Here is a 27,741-nt window from a genome sequence, read left to right on the forward strand (position 1 = left end):
GCCCAGAGTTCCAGAAGCAAAGAGCCCTCCATGGTAGTAAAGTCATACAGCACTGCCCTGGAGTGAGGCCGCTGGTGAACACCCATATGTCAAGTAGTTTTCTATCAGTCAAAATTCAAATTTCTACAGTGTGAGCTTAAAATGAGTTTTAAGATTTATCAATACTCTGGCTAACGATCTTCTCCCAAATAGATCTCGTCTTGGGGTCCAGGACAGGAATTTATGGCTTCTAAACCCATGAGAGCCACAGGCCATACACCACCGCCGTGATGTTACAAGGACAGCTCAGTCCTAACACCTGCGCCAAGTGAGCTTTATATAATCTTTCCTCTAATAAATTTGCCTCCCCAACTAACTTAGAAATTTTGTAATTAGCATCTGTCCTTTCTTTCCCATGCCTACATAAAAGCACGTTGGCTCAGGTGGCTTCAGTGGCAGAATACCTGCCCCGAGTTCAAATCCCCGTATCATCTACAAAAACAACAAAAAGCTTTCTTTCCTCCTACGTCTGTGTGTGAGTGTGTGTGCACACATGCATGTGTGCTAGTACCAGGGCTTGAACTGAGGGCCTGAGCACTGGCCCTGAGCTTTTTGCTCAAGGCTAGTGCTCTACTGCTTAAGCCACAGCTCCATGAGTCTCACACTTTCCTGTCCAGACTGGCTGCAACCTATAATCCTCAGCTCTCAGCCTCCTAAGTAGCAAGGATTATAGGCATAAGCCACCAGTGCCCATTTTCTCCTACTATTGAAATGAAAACAACAAAGTATAAGAAATATTCCAATACAGTAAAATTTTCTGGTTAATTCTACTTGTTTTTTATTTTTGGTAGCACTGGGGTTTGAAATCAGATCCTTGTGGTTGCTAGCTAGGCTAGTGGCCTACCACTTAAGTCACATGCCCATTCCTTTGTTTTTTTTTTTTTTTTTGAAAGGAAGGGCCTCAACGTTTTTCCCCAGAGCTAACAATGGCATTGTGATGCTCCTTCATAGCTGGATGACAGATGCGTTGAGATGGGTCTCACACATTTTCTGTAAATATCTCAACACACTAAAGTGTATTGTTGAATTGTATTATAACTAAAACAAAACTTATAAATGAAGGAATAAACCTTTTAGTCCTTTATTTTGGCAGCAGAAAAAAACAACAAATACTAACAGCATTAGATAAGCAGAGAGCAAGCTATCAAGTCTTCCATGGAAATATTTTATTTCACTTAATATCATGAAAATTCTTCATGCTGTTTATATCAATATAAACCAAAAGAAGACAATAAAACTTCATAAATAGATTTTGAGGACTTCTTTAAACAGCTCCATCCTACCCAAAATTAAGGAACAAAAGCAGCTAAGGATAGACAGCAAACTGTCCAGGTAAAAGAAAATATATTGTTTTCACAGTAATCACATTTATTATATTTAATGTGTTACCAAATCGTTTTGAAGAGCTCCAAATGATTCTATAACTTTAAAACCTGACAAATCCATCAAATCCAAATTGAACAGTATTTGCATGGAGGGGTCAGTTACCTTTGTTTCCAGTCCTGGGGTTTGAACTTGGTCTGGACACTGTCCCTCACTATGTTTTCAAGGCTGTTGCTCTACACCACTTGAGCCATAGCTCCACTTCCAGCTTTTTGAGGGTAACTAGAGATAAGAGTCTTAAAGGCTTTCCTGCCTGGGCTGGCTTTGAACTGTGATCCTCAAATCTTGGCCTTCTGAGGAGTTGAGATTATAGGGTTGAGCTACTGGCACCCAGGAGCTAGCCTATTTTTGAAGAAAAGCTATTTACATAAATTCGGATCAAACTTGTATTTTCACTCTTTAAAACATCCCTGAGAATTGGCATTGTATCTGCAGGTTTTCACTGAAAATTTTGCCACCGAATCCTAATTCCTTCTTTTTCTTTTCAAACCTTGTTTAGAATTTTTTTTTCTTTTTTTGGCTGGGGGCTTAAACTCAGGGCCTGGGTTCTGTCCCTGAGCCTCTTCTGCTCAAGGCTAGTGTTCTACCACTCAAGCCTCGGTGCCAATTTCTGAGTAACTGGGGATAAGTATCTCACGGACTTTCCTGCCTAGGCTGGCATTGAACTGTTACCCATAGATCTCAACCTCCTGAGCAGCTAGGATTACAGGTGTAGGCCACTGGTGCCTGGCTAGAATTGTTTGTTTCTATAATAGAGAATGCCAACTTAGTAAGAAAATGGTACCACTGTTTGGTCTTAACCAGTCTTGCTGGGCGGACACAGTGGGGCACTGTGGGCTGTCTCTGTCAGGGTCCAGTACAGTGCATGCACACACACTTCACACCTGGGAGCTGCAGGTTGTTACTTGTGATCTTGGCCTTGGAGAGCTTATATGCCACCCTACTGAATAGGGCTAGCTCCTAACTGCTCTTGGTTCAGACCCCAGGAAGGGCGACAAGTGGACACACTCCACAACTGACAAGATACATTAACAAGAATATTAAGAACTGAGTAATTTGTGTGTGAGGTGGCTAATTAGTTATAAAAACTGAGAAGTCTAAATAGTGCTGAAATAGTTCCATCGGAGTCAAATTAAGCTTGTGTGGTACATTTTGTTTTGGTGCTAGGCTCGAACGCAGGGCCTCTCATGCACTCTACTACTGAGCAATAACCTTAGGCAGAGATCAGTCTTCTTGGATAAAGTACTTTCCTAATGACCAAAGAACAAAGTAAAGGTTTATAACTATTCTGGTGTTTCATCATGTTTACTAGGAGAGCCAGAGGGCTGAGAAGAAACATCCCAAGTAGAGGCTCTATGGGCAAACCATAGGAAGACATCTTTTCACTGAACTAAGGGATTACAGTTTCCGCTGGACCACGGGGACACTTGCAAGTGACTCAAGTGAAGTGACAGATTTGGAGCAAGATCAAAGAAGTGGCAGGGCAGAGTCTGGGAGAGGAACAGAAGAAACACGATTGCCTTCCCTAGCCAGACAGACCCTAAAAATTAATATCAACAATTTTAGAGGTGAAAAAAGATCACCATTTCTTTTGTTAGTAACAGTGAAGGAAAACAGATTGGCCACTGATAGGTTACAATCACGGGGCAAAACTGGACAAGTGTAACTAAATCAATACAAAGTAATGAAAAAAATGTAAAAAATTCAACATTATCAAACTATAATGGATAGTATTTCAAGTGCCCAAAATTTAGATGCGGATATAAATGAAAATCCTGCCTGAACCCCAACAAACCCTCAACAATCCAAGATGAAAGAGTATCAATGTTAGTAAGGAGATGGACACACATGTATGCAAATATAGCTACATATGAATAATGAAAACTTACCAGAAATAAGAGTTTTGACACTTTTACTGGGTTTTGTTTTTTAAAGAAAGTGAATACAAATAACTTTGTCCACAAATTCTCATTCCCAAGAAACAGGATGTATAATTAAATGGTGCAAACATCTCCCTTCTTAAAAAGAACCTCCTGTTTGGCAATTATCTAAATCTGGTTTGATTCACCTAAATGCACAAGTTTGAGAAGATTGGGTTTGTTTCTTTGTCAGTGATACCTGGTTTTCCATTTCCAGTACACCATCTGGCCAGAGGTCCATAAATAATATGAGCATTTTCAATGCAGAGAAATCTTCAAGTTTGAAATGGAAATACTGTTCAGTAGATAAATTCTCCTGGGATTTCTTGCAGCAATGGTTCCTCAAATTTAAATCGTTTGGAAATGGCCTTTTGCTCCATTTTCTCCTTTTCAGACTGTCTACATTGTCCTAATGTGTATGAAGTCACTACAATTAACTCCTCAGTTCCAAGTGAGTCCTCAGCTTCTGCTGTCTCAAGATCTGCACTAATGTCAGGCTCAGAGGCTTCTTGGAGGGCCTTCGCCTCGAGGGCTCCTTTCACCTTGAGACAGGGATCACAAGTACTGCTTGGGGTTAACCACGGGTGTCTTAGGCATTCTTCAGCAGTGGATCGATCTCTACAGAAAGGAATACATTTCACAAGTAGGATACCGTTAAAATTAAAAGTTCAGCAAAAAATCACAGCCATGCCTCCAACACTTTGAGCTAACATTTTATTGCGTTCCCTGAACAAAGCCAGAAGTCTTGGAATTTTGATGCAATTCCTCATAATGTTTAAAAACAGTATTTCAATATTTTAAGTGACAGAATCTGTGCAACTCAACACTCTTTCTTTCTGTTTTATTTCTTGGTGCCAGTCTTGGGGCTTGAACTCAGGGCTTGGGTGCTGTCCCTGAGCTTTTGCTCAAGGCTACTACTTGAGCCACAGCTCCTCTTCTGGCTTTTTTGGTAGTTGATTGGAGATACAAGTCTCATAGTCTTTCCTGACTGGGCTGGCTTCAAACCAGATTGCCAGCCTCCTGAGTAGCTAGTATTACAGATCTGACCACTAGTATCTAACTGTAAATCTCTTTTCTTTTTTATTTTGCCAGTTCTGAGGCTTGAAATCAGGGCCTGGGCTCTGTCCCTGAGCCCCTCTATGCTTAAGGCTAGCATTCTACCACTTGAACCACAGCACCACTTCTGGCTTTTTCTGTATATGGTACTGAGGAATTGAACTCAGGGCTTCATGCATGCTAGGCAAGCACTCTACCACTAAGCACATTCCCAGCCTGCAAATTTCTTTTGAGGGACACAAACAGATGGAAAGCAGCTGGTATACGTCACTGTCAACTTCTGTTAAGAAGCATTTATGAGTGATATCTACTGCAAGGCACATTTGCAGTAAGTTTTGCTAATTATTTACTCTGTACTGGATACTCTGGTGCAATCCATATCTTATAGCTAGATTTTCATTTTTTGAAAACAGAAACAATCGCACAGCATTTATTGTTGCCTGATAATAACAAGGGAGCATCAGAACTGTGCACACTACATCTCAACAACAAACAGAGCTTATCAAATATGAAGAGATAGTCTTCTTAGATTCCCAGCAAAGAACCCTTAAAAACTGTCTAGGATTCTTAATAATTTTGCATTTCTCTGATCATTTCTAGTGGAGACACTGTAATAAAGTAATATTATCTAGCTCCTTTTAGCATGGTCTGACCAGTTGTTATCTTGACTGTTTTTTAGACTGTAACACAGTGTTCATGTAGTTCAAAACCAAGATCCGGCCCTCTATCCACATGTTCACTTTGTTCATGGAACCACACGCATTTGAGATCTGCAGAAGCTCAACTGAAGATAAGCTTGAAGCACCATCACTTTCTGCACTTTTTGGCCCTGCCCCTGGGATGTCATGGTGGGATCTTACAAATGCTGCACTGACTAGCATACCACCCTCAAAGGCCAGGTTTTTGTTTCTTGTTGTTTTTCTTTCAGTAGATACACCAGGCCAAGGAAGGGCTCATCTAACTTATGTCTATATTTATTGTGACTTGAGTTTGGGGTGTCAGTTGTGAGCTACTTTTGTTTAGAACATATAATTAGAAAACTGTGTGTGAGTTGGATGTAGTGGCACTTGTTAGTAATCCCTGCACCCAGGAGGCTGAGCCGGCAGTGGTGAGCTGAGGCCCGGCCGGGGCTACTCAGAAAGCGCCAGGCCAGCCAGGGCTGGAACTCTATGGAGACCCTGTCTCAGAAAAGCCAAACAAGCTGGGCACAGTGGCTCAAGCCTGTAATCCTAGCTACCTGGGAGGTAGAGACTGGGGAACCACAATTCAAGACCAGTGTCGGCATAGAAGTTGGAGAAACTCTGTCTCAACAATGACTGAATATGGTGGTATATATCTGTCATCCCAAGAGACAGTGGGAACACAAGCAGGAAGACCTAGGCTAGCCCACACATCAAGTAAGACCCTAACATACACACACACACGGCAGAGGGCTGGAAGTGTAACTTAGTTGTAGAGCATGGGCTTATTAGCATATGTGCAACCTTGGTTTGGTCTTCAGCATCCCTCAACAAAAAGCTAAAGATGTATTAGCACTTACTCAGGTTTCCTAACTAGAAGTTTCTTGATGAAGTCAATAGCTGTTTCAGACACACCGTCAAATTCTTCTTCAGAATAACTTAAATGCATCTGTGAGATGTTCAAGAATGTTTCTTGCTTATCATCGCCTAGGAAAGGCGATATTCCCGTAAGCATGACGTAAGTCAACACGCCAATGCTCCTAGGCCACAAGAAGATGGAGGGAAATTAGTGTCTCACTCATTTCTTAGAACTAATCTGATCAACTTTGCATAATCAGCTCTTACCACATATCCGTTGCCATGCTGATAGGATCATAACTAAGAATTTCAGGAGCTAGAGTAAGAAATAGAAGAAGATACATAGATTAAAAATACTTAACTTACTCTTAAGATTTAAAAACTTAAGCATCAGAAACATTAAGGCATTATTCTCAAGAGCTTAGCTAAAATGAAACACACTAACACAAAAACTCAAATGAATGTGAATAAAGATGTATTTACTTTCCATACTTTTGTGATTATTTCCTCCTAGTATTTGAAAAGAGTATGAATGTATAAACATTGTAATATAATCTTATAATTCCCTCATACCCTCTAGCTTATAACCTTACATCTTTCCCAGGGTACCCAGTCTGTTCTTCTCCATGGTCCCATCCTAATTATGGCATATTTACCTACAACCTGGGCCTTCAAGCTACTCATCCCACCCCACACCTATCCCTTTCATGTTGCACTCAACAGTTAAGCCGGGTACTGGTGGCTCACCCCTATAATCCTAGCTAAGGAGCTTGAGATCTGAAGATCAGTGTTTGAAGTCTGCCCAGTGGAAAAAGGATCAGGGTTTGAAGTCAGCCTGGCAGGAAAATTCCCAGATTTTTATCTCCAATTATCCAGCAAGAAGCCTAGAGGTAGGAGGTAGAGGTGTGGCTCAAGTGGGGCTGCCCAGTTCTCATTACTACCCCCAGAGCCACAACCAAGCCTCCCCATCTCCCAGCCTGCCAGAGCCCCAGGCAATGTCCACACTACTACCACGCCTCACACAGCCAGGCTGTAACACTGTTGGCCTCCTTGCCAAAGTACAGCTAATCACAGAGTGGTTTCACCATTGAAATTCTAGCTTCATGTTCTAAACTCTGTGTGCCACTGCTAAGGATCATATTCAACAACAACAGCTTACTAAAAATCAGCCAAATCACTCATCCTTCAATCCTCACTTTTCTTCTAGTCTATAAACAAAGAAGAGGAGAGAGGGAGGGAAGGAAGGAACAAACACTAGCTCACTTCTTTATCTATTCAACTTGTACCAAGGGTGCATCGCTTCAGCTGCCTTCTGTTTAAGCCCCTCCATGTTTAAGCCCCTTTTGTTTCCAGCCAGAGCCCTCCACCAGGCCCAGAGCCACCAGAAAACCCACTCTATTCCTTACTTCCACAGAATCCCCAGGTTATAGCAATTACCTTATCCATGTTATCAACCCAAACTGATTCAAAGGTCCTTATCTTCTATCCCTTTTAGAAGTAATTACATTAAACTCTCAGCCTTGGGATGCTGGGACAGCTCAATGGTACAGCTTAGCATGTAGGAGACCTGGGTCTAGCCACAGCACCAAAACCAAACAAATAGCCTCACTTTCGAAAAAAAAAAAAAAAAAAAAAGGCAGGCAGGTAGGCAGGCAGATTATCTCTATGGAGAAAGGGGATCATCAATTTGGCACTCTTGAAAGTTTTCCATTTCTCAATTTAATTCAAGGAATCAATCTCTGATGGTAAAACCTCACACAGTAGACAGCCCTACTATGAATCTGCCTACTTATGAGTTCCCCAGTGATGGTGATACCTGGCCTTGAACACAAAACCATCCAGTCTGAGGAGTACATACCTACATATTCAGGAGTACCCATAATTTCTCGGAGCTCTTCACTGTTCTTCATTATTCTTGAAAGGCCAAAATCAACTATCTTAATGTCACCCAGTGGAGATTCACTTGTCAGCAGAATGTTCTGTGGCTAGAAAATAAACAATCCCAAATTAATGAAGCCACTTAAAAACATACAGCTCACAAAACACAATTTTCATTTTGAAATTGAGATAGAAGAATTTAACAGTAACTGGCCATTTAAAAAAATACTTGCTTGGCAGTACTAAGGTGTGAACTCAGGGTCACCTGCTAGCTAGGCAGGTACTTTACCACCTGAACCACAACCCCAGATCTTTCTGGTTTTGTTATTTTTAGACGGGGTCTTGAGCTCTTTGGCTGGTCTGGCTGGGGCTGTGATTTGCTTTGATGTAGCTGGGATTACAACTGTAATTGTGGTCTCTTCTCCTAGACTGGCTCTTCCTCGGCTTATAAATGCTTCTATTCCCTAACTTAAAAACTAAAACCAAAGCCATTAGAGAGCAATTATCTCTAAAGACTCTTCCTTTTCCAGCTCCTCCCGGCAAGCCTCGCTTCTCAATCCAGTTCAAGCTGCTGTGTCTCCTACTGTGTCTGTTGCAATAACGAGTAACCTAGACCCACAAACCCCACTACTGTACTGATGTCTTTCAGGCCTCCCTGACAGCCTTGAAATGCTCTTTTATTTTCTCCACCTGGGATCACTTCACCCTCCATAAATGCCTTATCATTTCATTTTTTAAAAAAATTCTGTGCTACTCAAGATTCTTCTTTATTTTCAGACGTTTCACTGACTAAAGGATTCAGCTGCTTTTAGCTAATGGCAGACTCTCCATGAAGAAACCACTCAGAGCAGAAGTACACCCCCATCACTGCTGTCTCTCTTCTGTATTCCCAGGCTCAATTCTCAAATGAAAACACACGAGCTACCCTCATTTTCCACATTTCATGAGCTCATGTGTCATGCCAACTCCATTTCATTGCTGCTCTTCCCCAACTCCTCCTCCACTGCACAACACAACACAACCCATCTCTGTGAAAGACTGACTCCAGGAGTTTGTGAAAGGTATGAGATCCCACTTGCAAATAACCTATACATGCCCTGCCACATAACATACTATATATATATAATATATTCCTACACATGTCCTATCATATAATGTACACACATGTACCATATAATATATACCCATATATATACCATATAACATAACATATCTCTATTTATATACATCATATAAAATATCTATATAACCTATGATCTAGAGACTGAAGTTGTCTCATACTCAATACAATGTAGATGTTATGTAATACTTGTTTACACTGTTGAGAGAAAGGAAAACAAAGCCTGTGCATGTAGACACTGACTTTTCCCTCCATGGTTGGCTGAATGCACCCTTGTACCCTTGCACAAGCCAGGGTACACAGGGCAGACTGCATCCCTCCCTCCCTCCTTCCCCCCCCCCCCCCCCCGCCCGCATCAAGGCAGGGCTGATCACAGTGGCTCTCAGGCCAGGCAGGGGAGAGTGAGGGTATAGCTGGTGATTGTGGTCCAGGGCCACCAGACCCCTAGACTTTTTGGTTTTTTTTTTTTTTGATGCTAGTACTGAGACTTGAATCCAGGTCCTTGTGATCCTGCTTGGCTTTTTCAGTCAAGGTTATTGGTGCTCTGTCACTTGAGCCACAGCTCCATTTCTAGCTTTTTGCTAATTAAGTGGAGAAAAGAGTTTCTCAGGGACCGCCCCCCCCACTCGCTTGGGCTAATTTTAAATTATGATCCTCTGATCTCAGCCTCCTGAGTAGCTAGGGTTACAGGTGTGAGCTACCAGTTCCAGGCTTCCTGGACTCAAGTTTTACCTGATGGAAAAGTCCCTAGGATACTTTTAGGGGGGAAAAAGGAGGTTAGGAAATGTATAATAGACTAGAGAGCAAAGGCCATTCAAAGTTTAAAAATAAATATGAAATGTGAAAGCAAAGCTTATGCTTACTTCATTTCACAAAGAGCCTACACTTAAAGAGTCTTTAGCTACTAACTATAATTTCTCCACAGTGACAAACATGGGTCCAGACAAATTCCAGACATCTTACTCTGCACTTTGTGTGTTCTGCCAGGCCCCTGCCTCTGTCATGCGGTTCCATAGGCTCTGCAGGCTCTGCGCTCCACATCACACAGGCTGTCACCCACCCTCTCAGACCTCATGTATTGCCTTTGCTCAGGAAACCCTTCTGTCCATCTCCCTAACACCCTTCTTTCCTCCCCTGCTCCAAGTACATGTAGGGCTCTATGAAGCACTGACTCCTCCATGAGGCCCTCTCCCCTCCCCTCCCTCTTCCCTGTTAAGGCTGCATGGCTGCTCCATCTTGTGCAGAGAAATTCTTTCCTGTTCAGTTAAGTGCTTGCTTTCCTGCTCCTTCATCACACTGGGCTCTCAGAATGAAAAGGAAAATGTAAATTTTTTTTCCTCTTTCTACTTCTAAGCCCTCAGCTGACTACTACTACTACTGCGGTGTAAGTCGCAGAGCTAGTGATAGTTTGTAGTGTTTGCTCTTATCCTTAAGCTTTGCTCCAAGTAAGTGATCTACCACTTGAGCCACAGCTCCACTTTCAGTTTTTTGGTGGTTAACTGGAGATAAGAGTTTTACAAACTTTCCTGCCAAGGCTAGTTCAAACCATGATCCTCAGATTTTAGCCTCCTGAGTAGCTAGTATTTAAGGGTGAGCTATGGTGTCCAGCTGCCTATTTCTTCTTTGTAGACTCTTTTTCTCATGGGTTCCATGACAACACAGCACCCCAGTGTTTCTTCCATCTCTCTGGCTGCTTCTTTTCTCCTTTTCCACTACCTGGCTGCCTGAATGCTGGCTTCCTTACAGCTGGATCTTGAGCACATTTTCCCTCCTCACTTCACACCTGAAGTCTATCTGCAACTACAACTTAAGTATCACCTAGACCTGATGGCTCAAAGTTTTATCTCTTCCAGACTTCTTCAACCAACTGCTTCCCTAACCTCTTCTCTCTGATGTCTTAATACCACCTCAAGTTCAACGTGACTAAAACCAGACTAATTTTTCACTCTAGTCAGTGGCTTTTTGGGGGTCAGGAATGATGGTAATATCAATGTTATCAATGTCAATGTCAAGAAATCCTTACTGACAAAGAGTTCATTGATCAAGCTGGGCATGGTGGTGCATCCATATAATCCCAGCAGTGGGGATGCTAGGGCAGGAGGACTGTGAGTTTAAGATCAGTTTGGGCTACGTCTTCAGATTCCAGGCTGGCCTGAACTACAGAGACTCAACATCAAGACAGTTCATAATGAAAGGAAGAGATAAGACTAGTCAGCTCACTCACTCTCTTTTGTTCTGTCCTGTGTCAGCTGTGAAAGTGCTCAGGTAACAACATATAAATAAACAGGATTAATTCCATCTTAGAAAAAGACTGGTTATGGGAGCAGACCTGAAGGATTCCATCACTTATTCAAAAAACTGTTTATTGAGTACTTACTGAGGTATGCCCTGGGAAAAGAACAGAAAACAAGACACAGGTCTCCTCTTTTAAAACCTTACATTGTAATATTATTTTTGCCGGGGATTGAACCTGTCCTCTGTCACTGAGTGGGACTCCCAAAGCCCCACATACTAATGAGGACAAACTAGGACAAATACAAAATATAACCTCAGGGAGTCTGAAGTGCTCCGGGCAGGCAACTGGGTAAGCAGAGACTGGATGTGGGGTACACACACCTGCATGCTCTCTTTAGGGGAGTCAGAGAAGGCTCCTCAGGAAAGGCAACATTTGAGGGAGGGGGGGATAATTTTAAGAAGCTGCCAGAAATGGAAATTTCTGTGGAGGTGGGATAGGCGGGAGGTATAAAGGCTCTAAGGCAAGCACAGCCACTGGTGAACACGGGTCCTGAGAACAATACAAGGCAAAACTGGCAAGAGAAGTAGCAGAAATGAGATGAGGGAAGGAAAGGGAGCAGCTGAAATCACAGGACTTTGTAGGCCATTCTGGAGTCAGTGACAAAAGACAGACTAACCCTCCTTGTGGTCATGTTCTGTGGCTAGACATGGCTGGAAGGCATCTCTCTAGGTTTCACATGTTGGGAGCTTGATTGTCAGGGTGGTGGTATGAGAGGGTGAGACATAAGAGGGAGCCTTGGTGGGAAGAACTGGGCTTGAGAACTGGTTGGTTTTGGGGCCTTTGGTTGGTTCTTTTGAGATCGTTTTTACAAAAGAGTGAGCTGAACTGGTGAGTTATTCTCTGCTTCTGTTTTGCCCAGTGGTTGTTGTTGTGTCTGCTAGGAGACCCTCAGAAGAAGCAAGCACTTTGCCCTAATGCCTCCTACACTGTGAGAAACACAAACCTCTTTCCTTTATAACCAGTCTCAGGTATTTTGTTGTACTAACAGAAAACAGATCAGTACACAGTTTTTCAAGAAAAAAAATCTATGTAGTTTCTAGCCCCCTTTCAAGGCAATATGTACTTTTAGTATGTTAATAAAATATTAGAGTATAATAGAATGTCAATTCTTCAGTAAAGCTTGATAGGAGGACTTTGGCTCAGGGATATGTGTTTATCGTGAAACACATCTTTTCCTTTCCAGAACATATAAAAGGCACTGCAAAATATTTTTATGAGGGCTGGGGATATAGCCTAGTGGCAAGAGTGCCTGCCTCGGATACACGAGGCCCTAGGTTCGATTCCCCAGCACCACATATACAGAAAACGGCCAGAAGCGGCGCTGTGGCTCAAGTGGCAGAGTGCTAGCCTTGAGCGGGAAGAAGCCAGGGACAGTGCTCAGGCCCTGAGTCCAAGGCCCAGGACTGGCCAAAAAAAAAAAAAAAATATTTTTATGAAAACAAACCTAGGTTGAATCTTCTTGAAATTTATTGTAAATAATGATGTGTAAATGTAGACACAATGATAGCTCTTAAATGCCATTTATTCCTTTAGGTAATTGTAAATGTTTCCTTCTTCTTATAATTTGTCTGTATTCTACATTCCATATTCCTTGAGAAACACATTATTGAGCTACTGTGAGAAACCTAACTGGTTTGGTGACAATGTCAAAAAAATCCTACATTAGTATGATCAATGTATGTGCTATAAATAAAGGTAAATACTTTTACATGACTTTGAAAATCCTCCTTTTTAAGGAAACCTAGCTCCTGATAAAGAAGTTGTGGGTACCTAAGGGAAAGAAAAAGCAGGTCGGCCAGTGGAGAGACAGTCAGCTAATGGAAACTTTGGATGGGCCTCACAAAGTCCACAGCTACATGGAGAGGGGTCTTCACAGTCTCCCCTCCAGCTCCATGGGGCATCCTCTCTGCATCTGGGTAGTTTCACTGGCACACAATGCAGTTAACATTTACTTAATAATGACAACCGTCTGGCTAAAATCATTGTAAAGTTGAGGTTAGTTATCAAGGATAATTTAATATCATGGATGAGGTTTGAAAAAGGCTTGCATTGTCAGTGAAAGTTCTGGTAAATTCAGTTTTAATTAAAACCCAGGTTATAGTAGACAAAGAGGGTAATAATCATACTAATGTGTTACTCCTGGTCTCAAGTGATGCATTTATGCTTAAACTACCAGTGACTCAACTTCACTTTAGTTCAGGTTTAACTGACACTTAGCAGCGGGCACATTCACAACAGAACCAAGTGTTAACAGGGTCCAATGCCCCCCTACCAGATCAGAAGCAGCAGATCTCAAGAGACCATCTCTCTGTGCTATCGTGGGTCAGTCCTTGCCCTGACTGAGTAAAGGCAGGCCATTATTTGGAATGACTAATGCACCAAATTACTGAGGCAATTCAAAGGCTCTAGTTCACTTTGCCCCAACTTTGCTGGAGTTATCTATCGCTTCTCATCCCATGTGTGTTCTGTGCCACAGAATGGGCTTTCCCTTCCTCCCTGACTGCTTTTTCCACTTTGTGGACTAGATTTGTATTTTTGTGGACTCCTGAATCTGCACCTGCTGTCCAGCAAACCATTTCCATGCTCACTTCAAGGTGCTTGTCTCAATTGTCAGTGAATCTGGTTTTTGGTGAGCTGAAGTCAAGCAGTGTATTCTCTTAGCATTAATTATCGCCTTGACAGGCGTGACTGTCACAGCTATTCTAACTTGCAGCTGACTTATGTCTCTGGGCAGACAGTTCCCATTTTAACCACAGCGAAGACTCAAGATTTACTAGCTCAGTGTTATAACCGATACTGGGATTACCAGTTTTTGCTGAGTTAAAACTTAAGAAAATTTACTTAGCTTTGAAGCAGTGTGGGAAAATAATCTTTTTAAAATAGCTTAGTCTTTCAAGTTCTTCCAGAGACTGAGAGTTAACATCATAAGCATAAATTCTCACTGGACAGATGGCTCTTAAAAGTACAGGACAATACACTCTCTTTATCCAGACTCAGACAGGTCAACTGAAAATGACCTTTGGGTAGAACTCATTCCTGCCTGCCCTGCTGCCTCAAGCCCATCTCGGCAGTTCGCAGAGAAACACATGACTATCTGTGCGAGGAATGGAGGCAGAGGGAAGCCTGAGAGCTTCAGACTGCCTTGTCTGCTTGTTGCCCTGGGCTGAGCAACACAGAGAGTTTGGAGGCCAACATCAAAGGCCCATCAGCACCATCAAGGCCTCTATTAAATCTAGAAAGAATTTTACACCATGTGTGTTGAGAAAGGAGTATGATTTACATGAAGATATTGGGGCAAAAGGGATATAATTTCCTTGTGTAAATACACAGCTGAACCTGATAGTCCAGAAATTAATATTCACCTGGACTGCTTTCAAGTGACATCAAAGATCTATTACACATAGTGTTGGTAACCTGTTGGACTTGCTACTTAATTAGCTACTGAGTAATGGTCACAGGTGGAACTGAAATAAAGCTCATTTCCTATATGTGCAATGTTACTTAATTGGGATTCTGTTCCTAGAAGACTTCTTCTTATCATAAAACTAGTGAGACATTACACAAAATTTAATGACTTTACAAAGTTGTGTTTGAAACTGGAGCCAGGTATAGTGGTGCCAACCTGTAATCCCAGCCACTCGGGATGGGGACTGGAAGACTGCAATGTAAGGCCAGTCCAGGCAAAAGGGAACAAGACCATGTTTCAAAACCAAGACAGGCATGGTGCTGCATGCTTGTAACCCCACTTGGAAGGTGGGGGTAAGAGGATCATGACCTTGGCCAGCATGGACAAAAGCATGAGATTGTGTGTCTGAAAAAGAGCTGGAGGAATGGCTCAAGTGGGAGAACATCTGCAAACCAAGAACGAAGCTGTGAGTTCAATCCCTTGTTACTCCTATACTCCTTGGCATAAAGTGTAAAAGAAAACAAAACAACCAACTGCCAAATAAACATTTTTGGAATTCTCTGTGTCCAACAGCACGGAAGTCAGGACCCAAAGGCTGCCCTGCCTTGCAGGTGGTGGAGAGAGCAGAGGTAGACAGGTCCTGTATCGCACTACACACCAGATGCAAGGGGAAATGAAAGCCTTGGTTCCTCTGATCGCTGTGGACTAGGGTGGCATCAACTAGGTCATGTGCAGTGCTACATGGGGGTGCACTGACGCTGTCCACTGTTGACCATCCTGGGTCTCCTGTCATAGGATCTACGCCAGCCACAGTGCTGTCTTGAGAGAAGCAGTTTACCTTTCTTATGCATTTTTCAGTAGGAAACTGGTATATGAAATAGTGTGTACTGCCCCTGTACCTCCATTTGTACGTGTGCCAGTACCAGGGCACTGAACTCTGGCCCTGGGAGCTGCTGTCCCTTTGCTTCTTTGCTCAAGGCCAGTACTCATCACTTGAGCCACAGCTTCACTTATGGCTTTTTTTTTTTTTTTTTTTTGGCCAGTCCTGGGCCTTGGACTCAGGGCCTGAGCACTGTCCCTGGCTTCTTTTTGCTCAAGGCTAGCACTCTGCCACTTGAGCCACAGTGCCGCTTCTGGCCGTTTTCTGTATATGTGGTGCTGGGGAATCGAACCTAGGGCCTCGTGTATCCGAGGCAGGCACTCTTGCCACTAGGCTATATCCCCAGCCCCACTTATGGCTTTTTGATGGTTAACTGGAGATAAGAGTCATGAGCTTTCCTTTGCACTGGCTTTGAGCCTCAATTCCCAGATCTCAACTCCTGAGTAGCCAGGATTACAGACACGAGTGCCTCCAACACCTGGTTAGCCCCCATACCTCATTTGGAGTGGAACATTCTCAAGGCTGCTTCAAGAGTCAAACTCCAGATCCCACACACAGTCTTCCTTGAAAATGTTCCTTTATGTACTACTATTTATACTGCTACACAAGGGTGCTACAATGAAGCTCTCAAAGCGGTCCCTAGGCTCTAAAGATCAGCATCCTTTGGCTCTACCTCATCACAGGTGTCAGGGCTTAGTAATTTGTTGCAGGAGACTTTCCCAGTCATTCTGACCAGTATACAGGATGTTCTTTGTACACACATCACAGAGACAAAGGACATCAGCAGATGATGAGCGAAGTCAAGCCTCTTTTCCTGAGTTCCAGTCTCCTTGGGCTGCTTCCTTCTTATTTCTTTCCTCTGAGTTGATAAGTCATCTTGGTAAGTGGATGAACACAAGTAAGTAGAGTCAGGGTGCTATGTTCTCTGTCTGAGGACTGTTCATCCTCCTAAAGCTACACTGGGCTTGATACAAAAGTAACCATCAGAACAAGGGCAATCTCAGTCTTTTACACAGTTGCCTCCAGGAGTATGCTAAAAACACTACAGTAGATACTTATTGTCAGAAGACACTAATACTATGGTGGGTATTTATTTAACTGATAGGAGTATATTAAAGATACTTTGGTAGATATTTGTTGGGAGTATATGCTAAAAAGATTCTAGTATATATTTACTATTGGGAATACACTGAGAATTTTATGGCAGATATTTACTTACTGTTAGGAATATTCTAAGAACACTCCAACATTCATTATTAGGAATACACTAAGAATACTATGGTGGATATTTACGTACTGTTAGGAATATACCAAGAGTACTATGGTGCATATTTCCTGTTTGTCTTCTAATACCCATTCTCTATTCTTTCACAATCAGTTTGAAAATGGCAAGCCCTGTGCCACCCTGGCATACTTAGTCCCTGTGATCCCAGCTGGTTGAATTAGCATGCCTGTTGGGACTCTGAAAGAGCTATGAATGGAGCCAGCCATTCCTGCTGAGTGCCTCCACAGCTCTGAGACCCGAGGGACAGCACCTTCTTCACCCTGCCTTACTGCCATTCTTGCCAGACATGGCAGCGGGGGTGGGGGTGGGGGTGGGAGGGGAGAACAGGGACAGAAGGACGATGACCACAGAGGGGCAATAGCTTTTGAGCCCTAAACACTATAGTAACTGAAGGTGTAATAATCCCTTGCTGCAAATGAAATTTCCTTTTTTTTTTTGCCTACTCTAGTTGGGTTTTGGTCATTTGAAAGGATCAGAAATGATCAACTGCCCTTCGTCCTCCTTTCTTACCTCTACCTCTTTGTTTGACAATTTTAAATGAGAATCCACCTGCCTCTGATTTGCTCATTTATTTAATGTTATTTTTTTGGTGCCGGTCCTGGGACTTGAACTCAGGGCCAGGATACTCTCTCTTAGCTTTTGTGCTCAGGGCTAGAGCTCTACCATTGAGTCATAGCTCTGCTTCCAGCTTTTCAGTGATTAATTGGAGGTAAGAGTTTCACAGCCTGAGCTGACTTTGAATGGAGATCTTTAGATCTCGGCCTCCTGAGTAGCTAGGGTTACAGGTGTGAGCACTCATACCCAACTTCTCTTTATTCCTGCCTCTCTAAATTTCCAAAACACTGCTTTTCAAATATTCTTGCTAAAAAATAAAAATTATCTCTCTTCATGACATTTGAAACCTTGGCCTTTTTTCAACTTATATACTATCTTCCAGTTGACTTCTCAATTCAATTTGCTTTTTCGCAAACATTTCATAAGTCTTTCTATCTCTTAGGAAGTAATTTTATTTTTCTCTACTTATGTAAATCCCAATCTAAACAAAAATACTTATCTTAAGGCCTAACCCTATGAGAAAGTATCACCTATACCAGCACTATTCTGAGTTCCAATCTTTGGAAATTCTATCACTGTTATCCTTCTATGTACCTATGTGTGTATTATCAACCTGATAAAAATCAACAGGCTCTGGAGAAAAGTTGAGACTCAAGTTTATTTATTCTGGTTGCCTAATAAAAATACAAATTGCTACACATTTGAACAAGCCACTGTTAACTACTTGACATTTGGAATGTCCTTCTCAAGCAATCTCACCAGGTAGATTAATTCAGATCTTACCTTCAAATCAAGATGAACTACATCATGAGTGTGTAGAAAGTGCACACCTTCTAAAATTTGTCGCATGAGTCTCCGAACATCTTTTTCTTTAAAGGCATCTTCTCGGTCTGCGACACACTGATCAAAGATTTCACCCCCTGCAGCACTAGAGAAGGACAAATTAACGTAAAATGCGATTCATAGGAAAAGAAATAGTCACTGGATGTCAGTGTCTCATGCATGTAAATCCTAGCTACTCAGGAGGCTGAGATCTGAGACTATGGTTCAAAGCTAGCCTGGGCAGGAAAGTCTGTGAGACTCTTATCTCCAATTAGCCAATAAAAAAGCTGGAAGTGGGGCTATGGCTCAATGGGCTTGAGCATAAAAGCACAGGGACTGCACTTAGGTCCAGGTTTACACATGTGTGCATGCCCCCCCCCCCCCACACACAAAGGAAACAGTGAATGAATAATACTAAAGAGGGATCATTGGCAGACTGTAGATTGTGTGTGAACAGAGATGAAAAGAGCTGGAGAAGAAGAGTGTGAGCCAAGCCCATCCATCCCAATAGCTGAAAAAGCCAGGATGATGCAGTGTGCTGTCCCCACTGCCTCAGGAGCTGCAGACAGCAAAGCAGTGTGGAGCAGAGGCTGTGGAATGGTCCCAGGCTGCGGCCCTGGCTCTGCAATCTGTCGTAGGACCTCAGGCTGATGATTTTTCCTGTGCCTTGTTTTCTCACATGTAGAAATCTTATTAGAAAGCTTAACAACATAAAGACTAATCTGTAAACAATGCCTACAAGGCACAAAGCAAATGTACTGGCTCAAGGCTTGACCAAGTGGCTGGGACAAATGTAATTCATCATGGCCAGTAAACTTTGTGCTCAGGAGCATCCTCAGGAATTTCTGGTAAAACACCGACAAGACACATCTCCTAGGAGACCTTTAGCACCTGGGGGGTAGAGCTGTGTATTTTCAATTTTATATTATTAGTCCTGACAGCACAAGTCAGAGTGTCAGGAATAGGTAAACATAGTAATAATAAGCTGCCTGCTTCCACAAGTACAATCCATTAATGTGGTTGAGAAGTTTAATACCTCACTATCCAGGGTGTGTCTCTAGGCCTTCCTTTCACAAACTGAAAGCAGAGTGTAAAACCTTACAGCCAAATTGCACTAATCTGGGTTTTAGAAACCTGGTCACTAAATCCAGAGAATCCACCTCTACAGTGGGCTTCTAAGCAAGATCAGCTTCAGCACATCTCTGTTTCCCTCACTTATCTCACAGCAGCAGAAGGGCCAACCTGGGCGGGGAAAGTCAAGGGATAAGGGAAGGAGTTACTGGAGAGGCTGAAGGAGGCCACCCACTCATTTATCATGCACGACTGTTAATGTAGATAATGGAATCAAGGATGGCTGCAAGGTTTTCTGGCATGAGCAATGAAAGAAAGGAGACATCAGAGGAAATGGGGAACAAAAGAAACATAGATCTTAAAGAGTCTGAATTTGGAATGAGTTAGAAATACATGTAAGTAACAGACAAAGCTACTCAAAAAGTATCATCAGGAAAGATGTACAGAACAAACACAAATAACAGTATCAATAATGGAACCATGGGGAGTACGTAAAAACAGAATACAGTACAATTAAAACAAGGAAGAGTATAATTTTAAGAAAAAAATTATAGTACCATATTTAAAAAGAGTAAAGAAATGGAATGATCACTAAACTGAGCAGAGTAACTGTCAAAAAGGGCTAGTTTTTGGAAGAGCAGTGGCATTGAGTTGAGTTGTGAAAAGGGCACTGACTCTTGAGCAGGCGAATGGTTCAGTGAAGGAACACGGTGGACTGACAGAAGGGGAAGAGAGCTGTAGATCGTTCCTGGGAGAAGTCATCATGATAGTTTAAGAGCCAAAGCTGAGGAGGGATTTCCAAAGAGATGGAAAGGACAGAGGGTGTGAGAGGACAACCAAAGGAAGAGGTCTGAAACCGCGAAAGACAGATCTCAGAAGAGGAACTATGAAGGACACAGATAAGCCATGGAGCTGAGAAGCTGACTCTCTTTCTTCTTTAAAGGGGAAGGGCAGGGGCTGGGGATATGGCCTAGTGGCAAGAGTGCTTGCCTCGTATACATGAGGCCCTGGGTTCGATTCCCCAGCACCACATATACAGAAAACGGCCAGAAGCGGCGCTGTGGCTCAAGTGGCAGAGTGCTAGCCTTGAGCAAAAAGAAGCCAGGGACAGTGCTCAGGCCCTGAGTCCAAGCCCCAGGACTGGCCAAAAAACAATTAAAATAAAATAAAGGGGAAGGGCAGGAGGAATGGGGTGCCAAGGGTGGGCCTCTCGCCATCTTGTTTCTTCCACAAAGGGAGAAGAGGCTGGCCAATAAAAGCTAGGTACAAGTGGCACAGTAAAGCAGAAGAAGGTGTTTCTGAGGATGGAAAGGTGAGACCCAGGCCCTGGCTCACCAGCCAAAGGGAACACTACTTACTATTCCAGAACCAAGATCATTTCTGATGGAGTCTCATAGACTTCATGTAAGTTAATGACCCAAGGGCTGTCCTGGGCCAGCTCGAGCACCGCAATCTCATGAATAATTTCCATCCGACAGTCTTGGCCTTTTCTTCTTTTTCTCATGAACTTTGCTGCAAATTCTTTTCCAGAATCTTTCTTTACACATTTTCTCACCACTGCAAATTTCCCCCTAGGATCAAACACAAACACTCACTGTTAGAGTGCAAAAATTTTCAGATGGTCAATTTTTTCCTTACCCAGCAGGGCCTGGGCACTGCTCCTTAGCTTTGTAGCTGAAGGCTTTAATTTGGCCCACCAAGATCTATCTAACTTCTAGGTTTGGGCTCACTACTCTAGACTACTGATGTTGCTGAACAGAAAATCTTCCTTCCCTGCAACTGTTGACCACAAATACGCTTTTCATTCCTCTACATTTCTGTAACCATTTTAACAACCCCAAGTAACAGATAATTTGGCACAGACCTATGCCTGCACAACCTGCTGAGTCTACCCAGCACCACCCTTACTCAGATCAAAGTGCATTTGTCTATAGAAATCATGAAGACTACCACCTCTTTTTATTGTATTCCCCAAAGTATTGAGTTGCACCTCCACCAGAAGCTTGGTTCCTAATGACCTGAGACCTTTTAAGAAAGAAAAAACTTCACTAATGATTTGATTCTCTTCATACCTATGTGTCACGAGAAGTTTCAAAAGAAGAGAAAGTTCGTGTGTGTGTGTGATTGTCTTGGGGCTTGAACTCATGGCCTGGGTACTGCCCCTGAGTTTTTTTGCTCAAGGCTAGTGCTCTAACACTTGAGGCACAGCTCTACTTCTAGCTTTTTGGTACTTAGAGATAAGAGTCTCATGGACTTTCCTGCTTGGGCTGGCTTTGAACTGCGAACCTCAGATCTCAGCCTCTTGAATAACTACATGTATAGGCATGAGCCACCAGTTCCCAAATAGCTGTTACTCTTAACCCTAATTTTCAACTATTAAAAACAGCTGAAGAAGAATCTTTGCTTTTGAGTGGCACAAAATTTGTCTGCAGTTAGCTGACCCTGCACCACAGCATGCTGAAGAAAACTTTCCACTTTTCTGCTACTCCACTTCATGAAACGAACCATAAGATAGCAGAACACATGTCTGATGGAAACACGAGTGCCTTCACTCTAAATGACTGGTGTTATGGTGGGGTAACCCTTAAAGCCATTCAAGAAGACGACAAAAGGAGATTTCTTGGGTACAGAGTAAACCTTCTCAGAGTTCCCAGGCCACACCTGCCAAGCAACCATAATGCACACCTTGCCATGACTAATGGAAAAAAAAAACTGCTGTGTAACAAACCTTCACTGCAGATCATGGAGACCTGTGTAACACACACCACAGTACAGCGGGTCAAGGAGGATTCAAGAGCAGATGCTGTTTGTTGCATATCGCTTTTCTTTGTTGACTGAAACAGCCAAACTTTTTCCTGAATACTTTGACGTTTCAGTGGTTGCCACCAGTCCAGTTATTGGAAGAGCAAAGATTGAATCTTTTTCATCTCTCCATCACCAGTGCTTACCACAGTGCTAGGATGGTGGGCTGAGTATCTGTGGGGAGGTATGACTTCCTAAGGAGTTTGGACATTTTTCTTTTGTGTGTGTGTGTGTGTGGGGGGGGTGATCCTGAGGTTTGAACTTGGGGCCTGGGTGCTATCCCTGAACTTTTATGCTCAAGGCTATAGCATTCTGCAACTTGAGCCACAGCTCCATTTCTGGCTTCTTAGTTATTAATTGGATATAAGAATTTTGTGGAGTTTCCTTCCCTGGCTAGCTTTGACTTGTGATCCTCAGATCTCAGCCTCCTGAATAGCTAGGATTACAGGCATGAGCTACTGGTACAAGGCAGAGATCATTCCAATAGATTATGAAGAGCATATTGCCAATGACCCTAAATGGAGAAGCTATTGGAAGAACTCAAGACTGTGAGCTTGAACCCATGTAGCAGCAGTGAGGCAGGGAAGAGAGAACATTTATAAAACATTCAAGATTCAAGAGCACTGAGGCAGAAACAAGATGGTAGTGGTGGATACTGGCTTCTAGATTTTTTTTTAATGCAGGTATTATGCAACTGTACAGATAAATGCTATGACAAAGATTAGAAATGTGGCAACAAGGTTTAGCAAGATTATGTTTGGGATACAAGTCTGAGGTGTCTTTTGTGGTAAAGAGAATCCTTTTCATTGGATGTATATCAAATATCAGTTCAAGGGCTGATTTAAAGGCAAAGGTGAGAAGAGAATGTAGATTGTTATTTGAACAAAACATGGAGCAAGCAAAAATCAAGCAAGGTTCTAGGTCCTGTTTGAGACCCGCTGACAAAGGAATTATCTTGTTTAGACTTTATTTAATCAATCTGATATGTGACAATGTGTTGTCCCAGGGTCTCCTTTACCAGTCACCTCACATTTCTGTTGTACCAGCTAGCACAGTGGACCGATATCTGCCCTTTCATTTTACTGGACAAATATTTTAGGGCAACTTGACATCATAACCTTTAACCTGCTGGACTACTTGCCATCCTCTCTTTATTGAACTTTGCTGTTACTGTCAATGGCTGGTGCATCTTATATCACATCCATTCTTTATGGCTCTGTTCAAATGTGATTTTGCTATAGGATCTTCTGGTGACATGTCATCTTGCCTGTAAGAGGATGGTGACTGATGGGTTACATTTGGAAATGACTTTTAGAGCCCAGTGTAGTTTTATGTGCTTCACATGTAAGCATGTCACAGTCATACGTCACTTAGATGGTGGGGACATATTCTGAGAAATGTGTCCTCAGGTAAGTGACACCACATTACTTGCAAACCCAGATTAGAACCTGGGTTACAGATAGCACACAACATACTAAACAGAGCGGTTCACTATAACTCAATGCTATGTACTTGTGCATTAAAAATATATCTAAACTAAAGGGTCCAGTAATAATACATTATGAAAAATTTACTTTTAAGTAGTTGCAGTACAAAAGGGTTTCCAATTCAACAACATTTCTAAAGTGCATAGTATTGAGCAAATCCTAATAATCAGTATTTTTCCTATGCTGGACACTAATTTCAGATCTATGATATAATCAATCGTAATGATTTGTACAAAATATCATAGAACAGAGCAGAGGCCTCAAGGAAAATTTAGTTTTAAGTGGAGGTCAAATCCAGGCCTTGTGCCCATTAGGCAAATGGCTCTCTGCCACTACTCCCTCAAGCCTCAGGAGGTGATCTAATTTGAATTCCACACGTGCAAATTCACTTAATAAATTTAGCTCCTTCTAACTTACCCTAAGAAGTGAATAAATGACTATCACTGTTTAGCTAACTAATGCATTTGATTCAAATATCAGATGGGGGGGGCAGTGAGTTTGCACTCAGGTACACTACCATTTGAGCCATGCTCCCAAGCTTTTTCCTTTCATTATTTATTTGGTTATACTCTCTCTCCTCTCCTCTCTTCTTCTTCCCTCTCCATCTCCCTCTCCCTTTTCCTCTCCTTCTCCTTCTCCCTCCCTCCCTCCCTCTCTCTTTCTCTCTCTCATCCCCCTCTCTCTGGCCTAGGGCTAGCCAGATCTCCATCCTCTTAGTTAAACCTCCAGCATAGCTGGGACTACTCAGCTTGGCTGAGATAGGGTATTACTAACATTTTAAGGCCCAGGTTGGCCTTGAACTGTGATTCTCCCATTTCCCACCAAGTAGATGTGGTTACAAGCATGCATCATCATACCCAAGCCTCAGTGATGAGATTTCTTTATTCATAGTTTTACAAAGTAACTAGAATTAATTTCCCTTTTATTTGTCCAAAATGATCAGAGTACCCCCCAATAATAAAGGCATGTGAAAGCACTTATAAAACTGTAAAGCCCACATACTTAGGAAGGACCAGTTTCAGAAAGGAGCTAATATTTGTAACTCCTTTCCCATATTAGGAAAATTCAACTATGAGTATGTAACACAAAGAACAAAACATGGTCATTTGGTATGTGTGCATATGGTGTGTGGGGTGTGTGTGTGTCAGGATCAAATCAGGGCTTTTGCACGTTCTAGTCAAGAACTATTTCGCTAAGCCAGGTGGCTTAGTGCTGGTGGCTCACGACTATAATCCTAGCTACTCAGGAGGCTGAGATCTGAGGTTACAGGTTCAAAGCCAGCCAGTCAGGAAAATCTCTGAGATGCTCATCTCTAATTAGCCAGCAAAAAGCCCCTGGTAGTCCTGTGGCTCAAGTGATAGAGCATTAGCTTCAGCTAAAAAAAGTAAGGAAAGAGTGCCCAGGCACTGAATTCAATCCCCAGTACTGGCACAAAACAAACATGCTACAGCCTCAGTCCTTGACCTAAATTTATAAACATGTTTAAAATAATGTTGTAGTTGAAGTCTAGACAAGGAAAATATATCTAAGGCATCATCTCATGTGAAATCAACATCATTTTAAAAACCTTTCTGCTGCTCTATTACCAACAAACTCAAGGTGAAATCAACATGCAAAACTTCTAAGTACTCAAATCCATTTATCTATCTCATGCCTCAGTAATGAAATCATGAATGTGGTTTACATTGGCACACATCCGGACTTAGAGCAAGTCAAACTTGAAGCCACAGAAGAAAGCCTGACCTCTTATATCGGCACACAAGAAAGGTTGCTATAGCCTCAGCTAGGCACATGAAAGAAGGTGCATTTTTTTTTTAAATGATCAGCCTCACACCTTGTTACTTTGCAAACAACGCTGACCATCTTGGAACAGCCATTATAAGCAACCCCTAAAAGAAATAGATTTCTGACTGAACACTTAGCTCTCTGAGCCCTTTTCCATTGTACTACATTAAAGTCTGTATTAGAATGGATATATCTTGTTTTTCCTCCCACATCACAGAAATATAAAAGAGGGAATTTTGCAAGTCATAAACAGTTCCATAACATATTAAATTTACTGAGGACTTCACCTCAGCTACACATAGCCTTAAGGATATAGATGTGTTTTCTTTCAACAACTCTATGAGGTAATCGATGTCGTGAGGCAATGTAACCAAGTGCACAGAATTATAAAAGCCAAGATTCAATCCCAGACCTACTGACTACAAAGCTCACACTAGCTACTCAAAGACTTCTTCCTGATTAAAAGAAGGGGACCAAAGAGGAAAAAAATGGATTAATAGTTTTATTGTTCAGTTTCAGGCTTTGACTTCAAGGATCTAGCTCTATATTGCTCAGCCACTTCAGAATTTACTCCTACACACACACACACACACACACACACACACACACACACACACAGCAACTTCAAAAAGTACAAAACAGAAGTTAAAAGAAAATGGGGGGGGGGGAATCAGTACCCTAAGAGGTGGTAAGAAGAAAATCCAGCTTTTCATCTGAAATCACTCATTATGAAGTGTACAAGACAGGTCTTGCCACCTGAGGACGTTTGGGAATGCCTGACTTCCTTTTGTGGAACACAGCCAGACAACTCAACCAAACAATGGAAAACTCACTTTTCCCTTTTCAGGTAATCAGGGTTACTTTGGAATGTATGGAATCTCAAGGAATCCCAGTCCCTTGCTGAGTCTAGCTGAGTTTTCTCCTGGTGTCATAATCAAAGCCTGCACTGTGCATCAAGGCCAAGAGAGAAATCAATATTGTTCTGGAAGGCATATTTTTCCCCCTCTGTGAACATTGAAAAACCTTTTTAAATTTCACACCTGTCGGGGAGGGGGGGTGGACACTAAAAATATTTAAAAGAAAAAAGACAACATTCTTTCTATACTTGTAAAGTTACCTTAGTAGTTGCCAAGATGGGTAATTTTTTGTTTCTGTTGGAAGTAGAGCTTTTCCCAATACCCCATCTGCAGGCTGTCCTACCTGGAAGACCCTATTCCAGTTACAACACGGCAGTATTATGCAACTCAGACAAAACTTCACGATAACAATAAACACAAATGTGATATTCAGGCCCAGATGGCAGGCGGTCACAGGCATCGCGTCTGTCCAACCCCCGCACGGTGAGGACGGCAAGTGAGACTGCTTATTTAAGAGCCAGACAAGCCAGGCTGGGGAGTCCACGTCCCCTACCCACGTCAAACACAAGCAGCTAACTTGGGACCGACCCCCATGCCAACGCACCCACCACTTCTTTCAACTGTGCTCCCGGGCAGCAGCCTGCCCGCCTGCACAACGCCAGCTGCAGGCTACGCCTAACTCCCCGAAAAGCAGCAGGTCAGGGCAGGGCCCGCTCTTCGCGGGACACTGCAGCGGTGAGTCCAGGGCCGGGAACCGAACCCATGTGCACTCACTCCCAGGCAGGACTGACACATTCTAGAACTAGGAAAGGTACAAACCCACTAAGAGAACCACCGCGGCGGAGCCGCAGAGGCGGCGGGCCGAGGGCACCCCGCTCCCCTCCCCCCCTCGGCGGCTGCGGGAACGCAAAGCAAGCCACGGAGCAGAGCCAAGGCAGGAAAATGTCACCCTGATCCACGGGGACCTGGCTTGATTTCACCCCAGCCTCCGAGCGGGTAGGAGGTGCACACGCGCCTCCATTAAACCGGCGCCTACGGCACTGCAGGTGCTGCAGGAAGGGCGCGGGGTCCCACCGCGGGCAGCCGAGCCTGGCTCCTTTCTAAGCGGCACACCCGGGCCAAGAGGAGACTCGCCGGGCCGCGGCCCCACCGCCCAGTCTTCGCCGCCCCCAACTTCGTGCAGTCCCCGGCGGTGTTACCGGCGCCCCTCACCTGCCCAGCTCCCGGCCCGGGCTCAGGCTGTAGCTGTCCTGGAAGGGCTCGGTGCGCACCGCGGCGCGGATCTCCGTCAGCAACCCTCGAGCCTGGGGCGGCGGCCGGTGAAGTACCGTCCGACCCCTGCTGACCGGGCCCAAGCCGGAGGCGGCGGCCGACGAGGGGCGGCCGCTGCCGGGCTTCTCCAGCGGGATCATGGTGGTGTTCGGGCGTTCGTCTTTCCCGGCCACCCGGCTCGCTCCCGGCAGCAGGCGGGTAACCCGCCCGCCTCCGCCTCCGGCTGCTGCTTCCTGCCTGCCCGGCGAGCCCTACACACCAGTCTTCCTCGCGCACTAGGAAGCGACCGC

General features: G+C 43.4%; 1 protein-coding gene across 1 annotated transcript; it reads right to left on the reverse strand.

Annotated features, from left to right (window-relative positions):
• Positions 1–3,317: 3,317 nt before the first annotated feature.
• Stk17a (serine/threonine kinase 17a) lies at positions 3,318–27,715 on the reverse strand. The gene is made up of 7 exons (XM_048339412.1): positions 27,392–27,715; positions 20,607–20,819; positions 18,139–18,283; positions 7,794–7,920; positions 6,203–6,251; positions 5,938–6,117; positions 3,318–3,959 (listed from the first exon to the last, which is right to left on the reverse strand). The coding sequence occupies exons 1-7, from the start codon at positions 27,589–27,591 to the stop codon at positions 3,641–3,643; spliced, it is 1,233 nt and encodes a 410-aa protein (XP_048195369.1). The 5' UTR covers positions 27,592–27,715; the 3' UTR covers positions 3,318–3,640.
• Between the last annotated feature and the right edge of the window lie 26 nt (positions 27,716–27,741).

Source organism: Perognathus longimembris, chromosome 2, assembly GCF_023159225.1.
Source record: "Perognathus longimembris pacificus isolate PPM17 chromosome 2, ASM2315922v1, whole genome shotgun sequence".
Taxonomy (NCBI): domain Eukaryota; kingdom Metazoa; phylum Chordata; class Mammalia; order Rodentia; family Heteromyidae; genus Perognathus; species Perognathus longimembris.